Source organism: Dendrobates tinctorius, unplaced genomic scaffold (assembly GCF_039654945.1).
Source record: "Dendrobates tinctorius isolate UK_male_01 unplaced genomic scaffold, ASM3965494v1 ptg000003l, whole genome shotgun sequence".
Classification (NCBI taxonomy): domain Eukaryota; kingdom Metazoa; phylum Chordata; class Amphibia; order Anura; family Dendrobatidae; genus Dendrobates; species Dendrobates tinctorius.
In genome coordinates, this window is record NW_027361671.1 from 19,732,176 (window position 1) to 19,750,487 (window position 18,312).

The following is an 18,312-nucleotide window of genomic DNA, read 5'->3' on the forward strand; positions in this document are numbered from 1 at the left end:
AAATAAAAAAGTTTAGGTCTAAAGTAAATTTTTGTGAAAAACGTAAATTGTTCATTTTTTCCTTTCACATTGCTTTAGTTCTTGTGAAGCACCTGAAGGGTTAATAAACTTCTTGAATGTGGTTTTGAGCACCTTGAGGAGTGCAGTTTTAAGAATGGTGCCACTTTTGGGTATTTGCTGTTATATTGACCCCCCAAACTCACTTCAAATATGAGGTGGTCCCTAAAAAAATGGTTTTGCAAATTTTGTTGGAATGATGAGAAATCACTCGTCAAATTTTAACCCTTATAACGTTTCCAAAACTGTGCTGATGTAAAGAAGATATGTGGGAAATATTATTTATTAACTATTTTGTGCGATATGGCTCTCTGATTTAAGGGCACAAAAATTTAATGTTTGAAAATTGCAAAATTTAATTTTTTTTGCCAAATTTATGTTTTTTTCATAAATAAATGCAAGTCATATTGAAGACATTTTACCACTAACATGAAGTATAATATGTTCTTGCCTATATTGACTACAGTGGTCAAATCCCAATTACTTACCAGGCACTAAATATATTGTCTCTTTTGTCTTCCTGCCCTAGGCATCGCTTCTCATTTGCCTTTTCATCTCCGCATGCAAGAGCCTATATTAAATTACAATACCTATCATCAACCCTGAAACGGAAAGATAATATTTTATGCTGTAATTGAGCGGTCTTTGGTTTATCCTTAGTCTAAATAATATCATATATAACATGAAATTATTATTCTGGCAAACTCCTTATACATTCATGTAGTTTCATTAAGAAAACTCTACCTTATGGTTGTTCATGGCCTGGCATAAATTGCCATATATATTGATTGGGATTAAATATGTACCTACAAATGTCTGATCCCATGAACCATACCCTGCCAGAAATACTCGATTATATAAATGAATTTATACAAATAAATTGTAATATTAACTCCTAATTATATAATTGAGCTGCAAACCTCCAAGCATAAAATGTGAATGCAGAGACCATGAGTGGCCGCTAAGAAGGAGAAGGTTTTACTGAATTATTGATAATAATTATGAAACCTCTCTTAGAACAGGAGTAGTACGGTAATTGCATAGTCTTCAACATCCATTAGTCTTAGAAATAGAAGACTTGTAACATAAGACATTGTTAGCATCCCTGGAAAAGGTTCTGTGGCTGGTATTAATTACTTGCTCTGCTGACTCAGGGAAGCCACCGGCACATATAGTAGTAAGTACACCCAAAGTCTATCTATATCTACTTATTGCTACTGCTCTATCACTTTTAGATGGCGTTATTGTAGGCACTGGGTTTTCTTTCGTGAGAATGTTTTATATATTGGTTGCATTAAGTACTGGGCTCTTGAGATTCAGAGCAAGATTCTGTGCATGCAAATTTAAGCATTAAGCCATACTAAATAATGGACAGTTTTATGGTATGTGCACACACAATTTTTTGAGGAGTCTTTTATAAGAGCATTTAGTTTAAGAAGGGGCTGTCCTAGTAGTGGACAACCCCTTTAAAGTTATGTGTACACAGAGTTTGTCAAAGAGTTTATGGGTCAAAACTACTCAAAAATGTAGAGTTTCTGCCCCGAAAACTCAGCAAAAGGACTCCACAAGCATATATCCAAAAGGGAGCCTGTCAGCTGATTCATTCTGAAAATCACTGGTGCATCAGGGACAGGCGCATCATGAACATGTGCATCGGGGACAGGCGCATCGTGGACATGTGCATCGGGGACAGGCGCATCAGGCACAGGCACATCGTGGACATGAGCATCAGGGACAGGCTCATCGGGGACAGGTGCAATCCGGACATGCGCATCGGGTACCTGTACATCGGGGACAAGCGCATCGCGGACATGAGCATCAGGGACAGGCACATCGGGGACATGCGCATCGCGGACATGCGCATCGGGGACAGGCGCATCGCGGACATGAGCATCAGGGACAGGCACATCTGGGACAGGCACATCGCAGACATGCGCATCAGGTACAGGCGCATTGGGCACAGACGCCCTGTTTGCAGACATCTATGTTTACTCTAAAAAAAAACTGCACCATGTAAAAACGAGCCATGAGACTAATCATCGTGGTGGGGGGTGCTTTTCAGCCTGATTGACAGTTCTCTTACTATACATAACTAAGGAGAGACCTGTCCATTTAACTGGGAAGTGAGAAGCCAGCAGACATTGACTGATTACTGGTCAAACACTACATGGGTATAAAAAGCTTTACAATCAGGCTTTGTTTGACACGACTGATCCTTTTGTTTTTGTTGTGGCATATGCACATCTAATACTTTCTTATGGGTTTGCATTGTGACTAGTGTTGAGCATTCCGATACCGCAAGTATCGGGTATCGGCCGATACTTGCTGTATCGGAATTCCGATACCGACTTCCGATACTTTTTCAATATCGGAATTCGGCATCGGAATCGGAAGTTCAGTTGATTGACGGCCTGACGTCATCATGATGCGCGGTGTGTGCGCATCATGATGCGCCGTCATTTCGGGCCTTCCGGGGGTCTCTGCCGGCCTGCCGGGGGGCTGTGCCGGCCTGCCGGGGGGCTGTGTGGACTGCCCGGGGTCTGTACCGGCCTGCCGGGGGGCTGTGCCGGCCTGCCGGTGGTCTGTGCACCCTGTGGGGGTCTGTACCGGCCTGCCGGGGGGCTGTGCCGGCCTGCCGGGGGGCTGTGCTGATGTCCGGGGGTCTGTGCAAGCATCGTCCGATGGGACTACAAGTCCCATCGGGCGATGCCTGCTACCATGACAGTGATTGACACATTAGCCAATGATGGGACAGTAGTAGTCCCATCATCCGGCTAATGTGTTAAATGTTAAAAAAAAAAAAAAAAAATACTACATACATACTACATGCATGCTACATACATACTACATGCTACATACATACTACATATATACTACATACATACTACATACATGCTACATACATACTACATGCATGCTACATACATACTACATGCTACATACATACTACATGCATGCTACATACATACTACATATATACTACATACATACTACATATATACTACATACATACTACATACATGCTACATACATACTACATGCATGCTACATACATACTACATACTACATATATACTACATGCATGCTACATACATACTGCATGCTACATACATACTACATACATACTACATGCATGCTACATACATACTACATGCATGCTACATACATACTACATGCATGCTACATGCATGCTACATGCATGCTACATACATACTACATGCTACATACATACCACATACATACTACATACATACTACATACTACATATATACTACATGCATGCTACATACATACTACATGCTACATACATACCACATACATACTACATACATACTACATGCATACTACATGCTACATACATACTACATATATACTACATGCATGCTACATACATACTACATGCTACATACATACCACATACATACTACATACATACTACATACATACTACATGCTACATACATACTACATATATACTACATGCATGCTACATACATACTACATGCTACATACATACCACATACATACTACATACATACTACATATATACTACATGCATGCTACATACATACTACATGCTACATGCATGCTACATACATACTACATACATACTACATGCTACATACATACCACATATATACTACATACATACAATACATTCATACAATACATACATAGACATACAGTACATATAACATAGAGTAACATACTTACCAATACTTGTCACATTGTTCCCCGAAGCCATTGTCTTTTCCGGAATAAATATTAACATAACAAACCACAAAAATACTCACACACGATCCGAAGCAGTCCACGAGTGTGTCCCACGACGATCTTGGGTAGAGAACTGCAGCATCAGATGATGCTGCCGTTCTCTACGGGCTGCAGGAATCCAATGACGGAAGGTAGGTATCCTTCCGCACTGTATTCCTCCGCCACTTAAAAAAAAAAAGTCCCTAGTCTCACTTTATGCCATTGCTGTGTAGCATGCAGTATGTATGTAGCATGCATGTAGTATATATGTAGTATGTATGTGGTATGTATGTAGCATGTAGTATGTATGTAGCATGCATGAAGTATGTATGTAGCATGCATGTAGTATGTATGTAGTATGTATGTAGCATGTAGTATGTAGCATGCATGTAGTATATATGTAGTATGTATGTAGCATGTAGTATGTATGTAGCATGCATGTAGTATATATGTAGTATGTATGTAGCATGTAGTATGTATGTAGCATGTAGTATGTATGTAGCATGCATGTAGTATGTATGTAGTATGTATGTAGCATGTAGTATGTATGTAGCATGCATGTAGTATGTATATGGTATGTATGTAGCATGTAGTATGTATGTAGCATGCATGTAGTATATATGTGTTATGTATGTGGTATGTATGTAGCATGCATGTAGCATGCATGTAGTATGTATGTAGTATATATGTAGTATGTATGTAGCATGTAGTATGTATGTAGTATGTATGTAGCATGCATGTAGCATGCAGTATGTATGTAGCATGCATGTAGTATATATGTAGTATGTATGTAGCATGTAGTATGTAGCATGCATGTAGTATATATTTAGTATGTAGCATGTAGTATGTATGTAGCATGCATGTAGTATATATGTGTTATGTATGTAGCATGTAGCATGCATGTAGTATGTATGTAGTATATATGTGGTATGTATGTAGCATGCAGTATGTATGTAGCATGCATGTAGTATATATGTAGTATGTATGTAGCATGTAGTATGTATGTAGCATGCATGTAGTATATATGTAGTATGTATGTAGCATGTAGTATGTAGCATGCATGTAGTATATATGTAGTATGTAGCATGTAGTATGTATGTAGCATGCATGTAGTATATATGTGTTATGTATGTAGCATGTAGCATGCATGTAGTATGTATGTAGTATATATGTGGTATGTATGTAGCATGCAGTATGTATGTAGCATGCATGTAGTATATATGTAGTATGTATGTTGCATGTAGTATTTATGTAGTATGAATGTAGCATGTATGTAGTATGTAGTATGAATGTAGCATGTATGTAGTATGCATGTTGTATGTATGTAGCATGTAATTTTTTTTTTTTTTTTTTTACAATTAACACATTAGCCGGATGATGGGACTACTACTGTCCCATCATTGGCTAATGTGTCAATCACTGTCATGGTAGCAGGCATCGCCCGATGGGACTTGTAGTCCCATCGGACGATGCCTGCACAGACCCCCGGAGCCTGCACAGACCACCGGCAGGCCGGCACAGCCCCCCGGCAGGCAGGCACAGCCCCCCGGCAGGCCGGCACAGCCCCCCGGAGCCTGCACAGCCCCCCGGCAGGCCGGCACAGCCCCCCGGCAGGCCGGCACAGCCCCCCGGAGCCTGCACAGACCACCGGCAGGCCGGCACAGACCACCGGAGCCTGCACAGACCCCCTGGCAGGCCGGCACAGCCCCCCGAAAGGCCCGTACAGACCCCAGAGAGGCTGTACAAGGGCAGGAAAGGGTTTTACTTATTCCGATACCGGAAGTCCCATAGACTTGAATGGGACTTCCGGTATCGGAATCGGCGATACCGATACTTTTTTTAAAGATCGGCCGATACCATCCGATACTATACTTTGAAGTATCGGACGGTATCGCTCAACTCTAATTGTGACCAGTGACCTAAAGCGACTGTAACACGTAGTCACATGTTTCCAAATGTGTTCTGTTCTCTGCCGTGGTCACAAGTTGCATATGACTCAGTTGCCAAAGACTTCATACAAGTCGCATGTGACTGTCATTTGCATGTAATTTTTTGGTGAAATGGCTTTTTTTAAGCAAAATCACAGCTAATAATCTTTATATAGCGCTAACATATTCCGCAGCGCTTTACAGTTTGCATACATTTTCATCACTGTCCCCGATGAGGCTCACAATCTAAATTCCCTATCAGTATGTCTTTGGAGTGTGGGAGGAAACTGGAGTACCCGGAGGAAACCCACGCAAACACAGGGAGAACATACAAACTCCTTGCAGATGTTGTCCTTGGTGGGATTCGAACCCAGGACCCCAGCGCTGCAAGGCTGCAGCGCTAACCACTGAGCCACCGTGCTGCCCAGCTCTAAAATAGTCATTGCAGCCTCATGTCGCAGAAGAAAATCGCACAAATGTTTTTGGTTGCGCAACTTGTCGGACAACTGCTGCCACACGACACGTTACAGTTTTGCCTCCGCCATACTGTCATTTCCAAGATCATATAGGGTTTGAGACATTTGGTTTGATACCCACTTACTCTAGTTTAAAATTAAAGTTTTCAAAGTCTGTTTTCTTTTCCTTACAGGGATGCCCTCTGTTCCTTCCTCTGCACTTATCTTCTTAGCATTATTAGTCAGGGTTATATCAGGAGAAACACAAGTGCAATTTGCTGGACAAACTGAATTTTTTGTAAATGAAACTGCGACTACAGTCATACGTCTGGTGATTGAAAGGACGGGAGCCCCTGTTAACATCACTGCTATCGTCCTGGTAAGAGAATATAGTGCTATTGCATAATGTGTGCAGATTATAGCATTTATTTGTAATAAGTGATAATTATGTATATTATTAAATATGGATACAATTACCAGTCTGACTTTTTAAATTTCATTTTCTGTGACTGTGCACATTTATTTTTCCAAGCATTACCGTATAGCGCTTCTAATGCTGAAAGTGCAGGAAATGTGTCTGCAATTTATTGCAGTAAATTGGTATAATCTCTGCTGAAGCAGGCCAGCGCCACTAATCTCTATTTAATCAGTATTAACATATCACTTATTTTTAGGTTAAATACATAATTAAGCCCTTATTGGCTCATTACAGCAATATAACCTAAGAGCTGTCATCATCATCTAGGTTTTCTACACACTGATTTACAGCTGAGCCGGGTGTCAGTCAGAGCCAGGGCGCCGCTCACTATGTCCTTTCAAGTCACAGAAGCTGTGTGCTTCTGTGACTGAAAGCTGTACGTTGCTGGGAGGAATAAAGTTCATTTCCTCCCAGTAGCTGGGGTGTCGGTGAAGTGAATGTACAGCTTTAGAGCGCGATTAATAGTGTTTTTTGACATTACAGGTTCCCTTTAGAGGGGTTAGCAAGGACGATTTAATTTTTTTTAATATGGCCCTAAGAACTCACAGGCAGGTAGTTGTTAAGAACATGGCCATGGTCATGGACAACTCCTTTAAATGCAGCAGGTTATTTGCATAAGCAATGGAAACATTAAAAACACAGTATTTCTCTACGTGGGGACATCATGGACATCACATTTCAGCTGCAAACATGATTATTAAATTGTTATTCCCATCTTTATAAATGGATGTGGTCAGAGTAGTGATTGTAAATACAAGCAATTTGTACAATTTACTGTTTATGACAATTTTCATCTGTTCTTGAGATATTAACCCTTTTGTTTACATCCCGTTGCCTTGGCGACCAACCACCACTAGACAGCAGAACATGCACAGTGCTTTCAAGCTCTTTTCCATTGAGCTTGTAAGCACTGTTTAAAAACAGGAAAAGATCTGGATGCCAATAGAGCTGAAAGCAATGATGGAGGAGGGAAGCCATCCTCTCCCTTCCCCATCATTCTCCCTCGACGTCTGATATCTGATGTCTCCGTGCAGCGAGAGCAATGACATCACTACATGATGCCCTCTGTGTGGAGATATGCAGCACTTAAGATCACACACTGAGGAGACCGTAGAAGCAAGGGACAGAAAGAAGGTGAGTATTTTTTTTTTTAAATCAATGACTACATTGTGTTCTGCATTATACTATATGGAGGCCCATTATATTAAATGGAAGTTCATTATACTGTATGAAGTGCATTGGGGTCGCATTATACTATATGTAGGGCAGTGGTGGCGCATTTACTATATGGAGGGCAGTGGGACCGCATTATACTATATGAAGGGCAATGGGGTAGCATTATACTATATGGAGGCATATTATACTATTTGAAGTGTAATGGGGTGCAATATACTATATGGAGGGCAATGGGGGCTCATATTAACATAGAGGGCAATGTGGGGCCCATTATACTATATTGACGGCAGTGTGGGGTTCATTTGGAGGGCTATTTGGGGGCCTTTATAGTATATGGAATAATAATAATAATCTTTATTTTTATATAGCGCTAACATATTCCGCAGCGCTTTACAGTTTGCATACATTCTCATCACTGTCCCCGATGAGGCTCACAATCTAAATTCCCTATCAGTATGTCTTTGGAGTGTGGGAGGAAACCGGAGTACCCGGAGGAAACCCACGCAAACACGGGGAGAACATACAAACTCCTTGCAGATGTTGTCCTTGGTGGGATTCGAACCCTAACCACTGAGCCACCGTGCTGGAAGGCTATATGGGGCCCATTATACTATATGGAAGGCTATGTGGGGGCCATTATATTTGGAGGACTATGTGGGGGCCATTATATAATTAGAAGGCTATGTGTGGGGCCATTGTAATATGTTGAGGGCTATGTGGGAGCCTTTATACTTTATGGAGGGCTATCTGGTGGCCATTATACTGTTTGCAGGGCTTTATGGGGGGCCATTATACTGTTTGCAGGGCTATGTGAGTGCCTATTATACTGCTGGAAGGCCATTTTGGGTGCCATTATACTGTGTGGAGGGTTAGTACGGCCATTATACTGTATGCAAGCAATCATACAGTGTGAAGGTTTCTGTCTATCATACTGTGTCGCTACCCCTGTGTGGGGCCATTATGCTGTTTGGAGGGCTGTTTGGGGGTCATGATGCTGTTTGGAGCGTTGTGTAGGGGCCATTATACTGTTTAGTGCGCTGGTGGGGCCATCATACAGTGTGGAGGGTTGTGTTGTGACCATCATACTGTGTGGAGGATGTGTTGAGGTTGTCATACTGTGTGCAGGGTTGTTTTGGTGCCATTATATTGTAAGGAAGGCTGTGTTGAGTCCATTATACTGTTTGGAGGGCTGTGTTCTGGTCACAGTGTTGGCATCATACAGTGTTGGGGTCACCATGCCTTGCCGGGGGTACAGTAGGGTCACCTTACTGTGTGTAAAGAGTGCTATGGAGGAATTCACTGTGGGGGGATCAAATTGTGGCACTTTTGTTGGCATCCTACTTTATGGGGGCAATGAGAGGGGCATATCGGGGCTTCAATAGTTGTAAAATGACTTTGTAAGGGCTGCAAAGCTGTGAGATGTGCTCTTCTATGACCCTTCCAAATATTATATTCTATGTATGCCACTAGTAAGGAGTTTGTAAGCAGTAATTATATTCATAAATGATTGTACCTGACTATCCTAGAATATGCTTTTGTGAAAATGGAAATAACTCTTTTATGGCCACTTGGTTTTACAGTTAAAATTATTGTGTACCTGCATAACAGTGCAACCATTTAACAATCATCAAACTATGCAGACATGTTTTTAGGCGCATATGTACTCTAGAATAGAGATGTAGAGATCAGTCTAAATCATTAGACCTGTGGTCGTATCAGGACTTATAACTGTAATGTGTTTCTAAGAAACTGACCTAAGGGCTCGTGCACATAACCACATTTTCAGTCCGAGCGCAATCCGGCAACTCGCCAGATCGCACTCAGTCCAGTGTTATTCTATGAAGCATTGCACGTGTCCAAATTTTTCCTCTGACCAAATTGGATCCATTATTGGATCGCACTTGGCCATGAAAGTCAGTGAATCCATAGGAAACATCGGACTGCACTTGGATGTCATCTGAGTGCAGTTTGATTTCCACGGACTGACAGAATGCTGTCTCTTCTAAATGCAGACTTAAAAAAAACAATCTTAAAATTGCAACTTGGCGTATCTTTAGAATGTTTGGTCTAAAGGGAGAAATTATCCATGATATGCCATTTTTTGGCTTTAAAAAGTTGCAAATTTTATAACATTATGGACATGTGAAAAAATCAATTCTGGACAGAAGTGTTACATCCAAATGTATCAAATACTGAATGTCACTTTGATAAATTTGGTGCAACAAACATACGCAGTCGCAGACAATACTGTCTTCAAAAATTCCTCTTATAATTAATTTCCCCCTAAGTTTTCATCGTTTTTAGTTGTCTTACTTTGGTCCACAAAGTTGCAACACTTTTTTGGTACAATTAGGGCACACGGGATCACAATCTACAGAAGTTAATATCCACTTTCTGAAAGGTCATGCCCCCTTCCTGAACATGGAAAAAATGTGCCTTGCTCTAATTTAAATCACATAAATTTTAGATAATTTTTTACATTAATTAACCAATAATTATGATCCATGTAAGATAATTTCATATTATTAAATGGATTAAATTAGCAAGTTTGTAAATTTTCACTCTGTTGTCATTTTCCTGCTATGAGAGCTTTTTTCCTAGATAGTGTACAGCTTGTTTCCAAGGAGCTCGGTAACCAGAGCCGGGCTGACTGTGCGAGAAGTTACATTCCAGGAGGGAAGATAACTCCTAAGATATCATCCACCTCTCTCCATTCGGTCCCTTTCTACATAGTAGATCGCTGCTCACCTTCCTTTCCTCAACCTTTCAGCTCCTGACAAGCTGCTGTTATAAATCGTGCAAAAAGACCAGCTCCCACCATCAGCAGTTGCCAGAGCAGTTCTTCTAATCACAGCTCTAACTTTCCTGAACCCTGCACGTGCTCAAAATTCAGTGATAACAGTATAGTTACAAACCACTGAGAGCAGAATGTGTTACAGTAGAACTCTAAGGCTGTGTGCCCACGTTGCGTTTTTGTAAGCACTTTCGCAGCGTTTTTGCCGGCTCAGACGCTGCAGAAATGCTTACAAGATGCTTCTAATTCATTTGCATGCGTTTTTGGCTTTTTGTGCCAATGCATGCGTTTTTAACCGCTCAGGAATCGCTTAGCGGCTAAAAACGCAGCATGCACATTATTTTCCGCATAGCTGAGCGTTTTTAGCCATCCCCAATGTTCCCAGAAATCGCGTATCAAAAAAAGCGTCTTTTTCCACGCGTTTTCTGGGAAAGGGGATCCTTTTCCTGAGCGTTTAAAAACGCTAGCGTGGGCACATAGCCTAAATCACAGTACGGCTGTGTGCCCACGTAGCGATTTTTAAGCATTTTTGCCGCAATTTTCGGCTCGAAAACGCTGCGAAAATGTTTAAAAATCTTGTACAGAACGCCCCCCATGCATTCCTATGGCATTCCACACATGCTGTGCTAATGCTGCGCTTTTTTCCGCAGCAGAATCGCATAGCGGCATGGTCATTCTTTTGTGCGGAATCGCAAAGAATTGCCGCGATTCCGTACTCATAGGAATGCATGAGAATCGCTTACTTCCCGCATGTGGCTATGCCCACCATACGGGAAGTTAAGCATCTCGTGCGGTTGGTACCCACGGTGTGGAGGAGAGGAGACTGTCCTCCAGGCCCTGGGTACCATACCCCTGTAAAAAAAAGAATAAAAAATAAAAAATCGGGGTATATTTACCTTCCGACATCCCGCGCTGCATTCCCGGCCTAAGCGTTCCCAGTAATGCCTTGCGGCACGGTCCAGTGATGACGTAGTCTCGCGAGATCGCTGTAGTAACGGGAGACCAACGTCATCACAGGTCTCGCAAGGCATTACTGGGAACGCTGAGGCCCGGGAATGCAGCGCGGGACGCAAGAAGGTAAATATACCCCGATTTTTTTATTTTTTTATAATTTTTAACATTCTTTTACTATTGAAGCCGCATAGGTGGCCTCAATAGTAAAAAGCTGGTCACACTCGTCAAACACTATGTGTGACGAGTGTGACCAACCTGTCAATCACTTTCCAAGCGATGCTTCAAATCGCTTGGAAAGTGCTTGAGAAAATCGCGGCAAAATCGCGAACAGAATCGCGGTAAAATCGCTGTGAAATCGCGCAATTTCTGGGAAGGAGTCCGGTTTTCAGTGTTTGTTTTAACACGCAACGTGGGCACATAGCAAGTTCTGCTAATGCGACTGCTCTGCTGCTGATGAAAACCGCCACTCAAGGAGGAATGCCTGCCCCCAGGAACCGGGAAATAGGAAAATTACAGAGCTGTCAGCTACTCAAGGGAAAACTTGAAAAGTCCCCTTTAATCACTGCAGTTTTTTTTATCAATAGTTGAAATTAATCAGTAGCGCCAACAGAAAGTCTCTGTGGACTACAGACCTAGGGCTGTATTCACACACGTGGCCACATTGCGACCAGGGTGCAGATTTGAGGTGATCCTTCTTTTCCATCTGTGTCTTATATTATAAGCTATTGTGACTACTATGCGTCTCCGTGTAAGCACATTTCTTTTCCTTATGTATAGCTACAAGAAGAGAATACTGGAGACTTTATAGCAATTGCTACTGCTGCATTCATACCCGACTGGGAGAGAAATCGGACTGTCTACATATCTGTATGCGATGATGACTTGCCCGAGGCGGACGAGTTATTTCATTTCCTTCTGATATTACAGGTTAGTAGAAATACCGTAATACGTTGAGTCATACTTGGCACATGCAGCCAAGGAGAGGAGAAGCTATAAAGCGGTCTGCTGACACCGGGGGCTATCAGCACACAAAGATCAACATTTACATGTAGGTTGTTAGAGATATAACAGTTATTAAACTTTGCGTCCCTGGAATTTCTAAAGTGCCTCCAATCTCTCATCAAACGGCAGCTTATCTCCGTCTTTGGAGCAATTATTGTAGAATAATATGATAAATATATATTTCTGGGGCTGTGATAAAAATGGCTGCTGATTAATATCCAGTACGGTTTCCGCCTTTGTCCGGTCCCCAAAGGGGTATGTGCACATGGAGTTTCATCAAGAGAAATCCATGTCAGGAATGAATGCGGTTTTTGAAGTTTTTTTTTTTAAGCCTGTTGACTTTAGTGTCAACTTTGATGTGGAATCTATATCAAAGAAGAGGCACGTCACTTCATATTTTTTTTTTTGCTGCAGAATTTTTAACACCTCATTAGAGAAAAAAATGTTGCATAAACATCAACAGGGTTTATTATTGAAATGAATAGAAAGCTTAATAAAAATGCATGTCCTCGGAATACAGGATTTAGCCGTTGATTGATCGATTATGGGACCTCACTGCAGCTCTGGACGACCCCAACATATCTGCTGCCCATAGTATTAAGGACCTCAGATCTGCCGAGAGATTAGCCCTATTGTTATTTAGAAGAGCTAATCCTCCTTTTTTCTGTGCAGAATCCATGGAAATAAGTAATGGGCTTCTTATTTCTGCAGCAGATTATTATCTGTAGCAGCAACAAAAATTAAAGTGGAAATTTTCTGTTGCATGTGAAAAGGTGCATAGATACATTATCTTGGCATGGCACTGCAGAAAAATGGCACATGCTTAACCCTTTATGGCCCCCTTCACATGTCCGTATAAAAATGTATGTGAAAAAACGGTATCGGTGTTATCAGTGTTTTCCATCTGTGTGTCTGTGTGTCATCCATTTGTCATCCAAGTGTCATCAGTGTGTGTCATCAGTGTGTCACCTATGCGTCACCTGTGTGTCATCTGTGTGTCATCTATGTGTAATCATGTCATCCGTGTCATCAGTTTGTCATCTGTATGTCATCATTATGTCATCTATGCATCATCTGTGTGTCACCTGTGTGTCATCTTTGTCATCATTGTGTCACCTATGTGTCATCATTGTGTCACCTGTGTGTCACCTGTTTGTCATCATTGTGTCATCCGTGTGTCATCTGTATGTCATTATTATGTCACCTATGCGTCACCTGTGTGGCATCAGTGTGTCACCTGTATGTCATCAGTTTGTCATCTGTATGTCATCATTATGTCACCTATGTGTCACCTGTTTGTCATCATTGTGTCATCTCTATGTCACCTATGCATCACCTCTGCGCCATCAGTGTGTAATCTGTGTGTCATCTGTATGTCATCATTATGTCACCTGTGTGTCATCAGTGTGTCATCTCTGTCACCTATGTGTCACCTGTGTTATCACTGTGTCATCAGCGTGTCACCTGTGTGTCATCAGTGTGTCATCTGTGTGAAATCAATGTGTTTACCATCAGTGTTTTTTCAGTACGGTTAAAGAAAGAATGAAAGTACAAAGCTTCTCGTAGACTTTGTAATGTTAACCATGTGCAGCACACGGACATTTGAAGGGGCCTAAGGGTGAGACAACATGGCCTTTTTTAGACACTGACGTACCTGCATTGTTTTGCTATAGGAAAATATGCAGCAAATTATTGCACGCCTTTTAATCAATTTGATGAGTGCCTCCATGTACCTCACCAGAAATATTGCTCCTGTTCGAGACTGGAATAACGTTTCTGTGAAGCCCAGTCCTGTCCTAGCTTCTCCCCAGCTTTACCATTTAGTTAAAAGTGCCTGAAACTGTCATGAAAAGTGGCAACATTTTTGTGACTTTTCAGAGTGTTTTACACCATTTTCTTGACTTAATCACTTTGATGAATTGCCCTCATAGAGTATTCTCTAGCTATTAGAGTCCCAACTCATGGCCACATTCAATTAAAAGTTTCTGACTTGTTCAAAACTTATCACAATTATTGCAATACTTTAAAAGTAATTGTGACATTTACAAAGCTGCAGTCATTATTGTGTATGCTTATCCCAGCCTGTGCTCCATATATAGTGCATATATTATTGTGACTATACCTGTGTGCATTACAGTGCATCTCATGGTAGCAATTTATGAGAACAAGACCAGCACAAATGTTACATTCTTCCCATCAATAGAAACGTTTGACATTATATGGCTCCTGAATATTTTATTCCCTATTCCTTATTTGTATGGTGTCAGTAGTAGACTGTCAGTCTTTGATTAATGGTCTCCTAAAGAGACTCATACACGTTTTCCCATGGGTACATGACACTATTCCATACTGTTACCCTGGACTGTTTGCATTGTGTCTCCTTTCTTCGCTCACTTGTGAACATTACTTGACGTGGGAAAAGTGAAGCTTGCTTTGTAGATTAACTAATTATTTGTTCTTTTGTTCCCAGAATCCTCCACCGAACACAAATCTCGGAGCTCAGAAAGTCGCCACTGTCACCATACTATCCAATGACAATGCCTTCGGAATTATCTCTATCAATATGGTAGGCAGGCTATATTATTGTTATATGAAGTACATGATAACTCCTGATGTACAGTATACATTATAAACCAGATACTGGGATTCTTAACATAGCTTTTAAGTTTTGGTGAAGTAGTCAAAAGTCTTTGATTGCAAAAGACCAGGCTCAATGGGGGAATGCATCAAGGAATCTGCAACAGTTTTAGTCTTTTTGGAAAAATTGTGGCAATGTGCAACTTTATGGTTTTTTTCGTCTCTCTTACCACTTTTTAAAAGTGGGTATAATGCGTGAATGGTTAGTGACACAAATAAGGTTTAAGCCAAACTTTCTAAAACAAATATTTAAAATTGTTTGGGTAGTTTTCAATTATATTTACATGCAGATTGTATTTATTATTAAAATAAATATACCCCTTTATAGAGATTTTTAACTGTATATGCATAGATACAGCGTTACCATTAGTTAGATATTAGCTATATTTTGGCTACCTGTAGTCACCACCAGGGGGAGACTAGAAGCTTTTACTGATTATACATTGATCTCAAGAATTACAGTATATCGCAAGGAATAAGGCTCTTTATATATTACATTTATCAGCCACATTACAGGTACATTACCTTGAAAAAGTATTCATGCCTTGTGAACTTTTCCACTTTTGTTCTGTTACACCCTGTGACAAGTTCACTGGTAAAATACTGGAATGGAGAAATGTGTCAGTGAGGATGTTGGTCTCAGTGATATGAACCAGGAAAAATGCTCCAACACATCATGTGCTGAGATTGGTTAATCGGCCATATTAAGGACAAGGTTTTTGTTGACAGTGAAGAGTGGGTGGGAGACTATTCACCATATTTCTACCCCCAGGGTGTGGTCCAGAAGGTAAATGTGGAGCCTTTGAACTCATTCAGTGTTCAGTGTGTCTGGAGATGTGTGTCTGGTCCCCCTCAGTTCTCCCTCAGAGGGTTCAACAGTAGTTCCCCCCACATACTTTTGCTTAGGATGCGTCTGTGGATCAGGTCCTACAGAGCCTCAGGGTTGCAGCAGAGTTGCAGCTTCCTGGGATCGCCGGCTTCCTAGGGCTATGTCATCAGCATCTGCAGCGGCAACTGTCTTCGGACCTCAGGCTCCTGAGGGTTCAGTTGGACTGATTGGCGCAGTGGATGGACATCAGGATTCTGGATTTCTGGCTGGAGAGGTCACAGCTCCCTCGCAGCCTGGTGAGTATTACTCTATGGCATGTCTGTTTCCTCCGATTTTAATGTCTCCCGGGTTGGGTGGGAGTCAGGTGGTTGAGCCAGTAGGTGTTTGGTCATAGGTTTGATGTTACGGCGGGTTAGGCTAGTGAAGGGGTTAGGGATATCCTTGTAAATGTAAGAGAGTTGCTTACCCATTTGGAAGGGGTAGGGGCAGCTCCTGGGCATTTAGCGGCGTGGGTTTGTTCGCAACTTAGTGGGTACGGTTTGGCGGGTAAGGCGTTGGGTAGAATTTATGATCCCATCTCTTTGTCAGTGCAGATGGAAAAGGAGAAGGAGTGTAGGATACATTTGGATGACAGGGCACATGGGGAGTGTATGTGTGTTTTGAGGCTCAGTTTGGGGCTCATCTTAAAAAGGAAGTGAGGGAAAAAAATCTGGAAGGATGAATATGTTGAGAATTTTTCCCTGCTCCTGCTTGAAAAATTCAATTTGGGTAAAAGCAAGAAGGATGATAGTAAGAAGGAGGATGAGGAGACGCAGAGGTGGCACCTGATCCCTCAAACATTTGTCAATTGACGTCAAGCTTTTGCCATTTTGGCAAGTGTAATAGGTGAAAAGGCGCCCGAGAACTGCTCTTCCTATTCTGTTACATGGACTCCATTGGTGAGGCCCATAGGATTTATGGTGGACAAGCTTGGCTTAGGCATGATGAGCCGTTCCGTCAGAGGAAAGCGGTTTGTCCTGCGATTCGGTGGGATCAAAAAGATATAGACCTTTGGTTGTGGGTTATGGCTCCCACTAGGTTCGGTCATTCGTCTCACGGGGAGGCCAGGGGCACCGGCTAGGTCAATAGTAAGTACAGTACTGCAGGGACTGGGGGTCAATCAGGTGTGCAAAAGCCAGGCTTATGCTGGGAGTTCAAAAACAGCCAGTGTAAGTTTGGTGCCAACTGTAAATTCAAGCATCTCTGCTCGCATTGCAGTGTTTCCTCCCACGGGGCCGCCAGATTTTTTAAGAAAAACAAGTCAAAACAAGGGAGCAACACTACCCAATGGAGAGATGCCAGTGAGGCTGGTAGAGATGGTCCCTTATCTAAATAGATCTCCAGACAGAGGCAAGGCGGAATTGTTGTCTGGTTCTGCGAACGGTTTTATAATACCCGCTCCACTGTTTGATATCCCTCGGGTCCTTATAAATCTGCGGTCGGCTGAGCAATATGGGGAGGTTGTTTCAGAAAAGTTGGGTAAGGCTAGTTTCACATTAGCGTTTACGGCCGCAGTGTCGGGCTGCGCACGGCCGCCGCTAAGCCCCGCCCCTGCCACGCCTCCGCCGGTAGCTCCGCCTACGGACGCATGACGCTGCATGCGTCCTGTGTCCCCTATCTTTAGCACTGGGGTCGCAGGCTGTGCGCAGTATGCGTTTAGCGGCGCATGCGTCCTTTTGACGCTGCGCCGACCAGCGCCAAATGCAACGGGTTGCAATTTGGTGCGCTCGGCGCAACATCAAAAGGACGCATGCGCCGCCAAATGCATACTGTGCACGGCCTGCGTCCCCAGTGCTAAAGATAGGGGACGCAGGACGCATGCAGCGTCATGCGTCCGTAGGCGGAGCTACTGGCAGAGGCGCGGCAGGGGGCGGGGCTTAGCAGCGGCCGTGCGCAGCCCGACGCTGCGGCCGTAAATGCTAATGTGAAACTAGCCTAAGGAAGTTGCTTTGGGATGGATGTTGGGACCATTTAGTGACCCTCCATTTGAGGATTTGGTGGTTTCCCCCATGGGGGTGGTGTCTAAATTCACCATCTGTCTTATCTTCGGGGCATGTCTGTGAATCACGGGATTGATCTGGAGCTTTGCTCCGTGGTTTATTTATCTTTTGATGAATTGGCACGTTGGGTTAGGAGTTGTGAAAGGGGGTCACTTACGACAAAGACGGATATTTAATCAGTGTTTTGGTTGTTACAGGTTCATCCGGTGAG

The 18,312-nt window shown here is 42.4% G+C and overlaps 1 protein-coding gene across 1 annotated transcript in view; it reads left to right on the forward strand.

The window, feature by feature from the left end:
- Nucleotides 1–18,312, forward strand: part of ADGRV1 (adhesion G protein-coupled receptor V1) — a 732,030-nt gene that overhangs the window by 39,780 nt on the left and 673,938 nt on the right. The window contains exons 3-5 of the mRNA XM_073580638.1: nt 6,387–6,571; nt 12,372–12,521; nt 15,067–15,162. Coding sequence (XP_073436739.1) covers nt 6,387–6,571; nt 12,372–12,521; nt 15,067–15,162 — 431 coding nt within the window. The remainder of the gene's footprint in view (nt 1–6,386; nt 6,572–12,371; nt 12,522–15,066; nt 15,163–18,312) is intronic.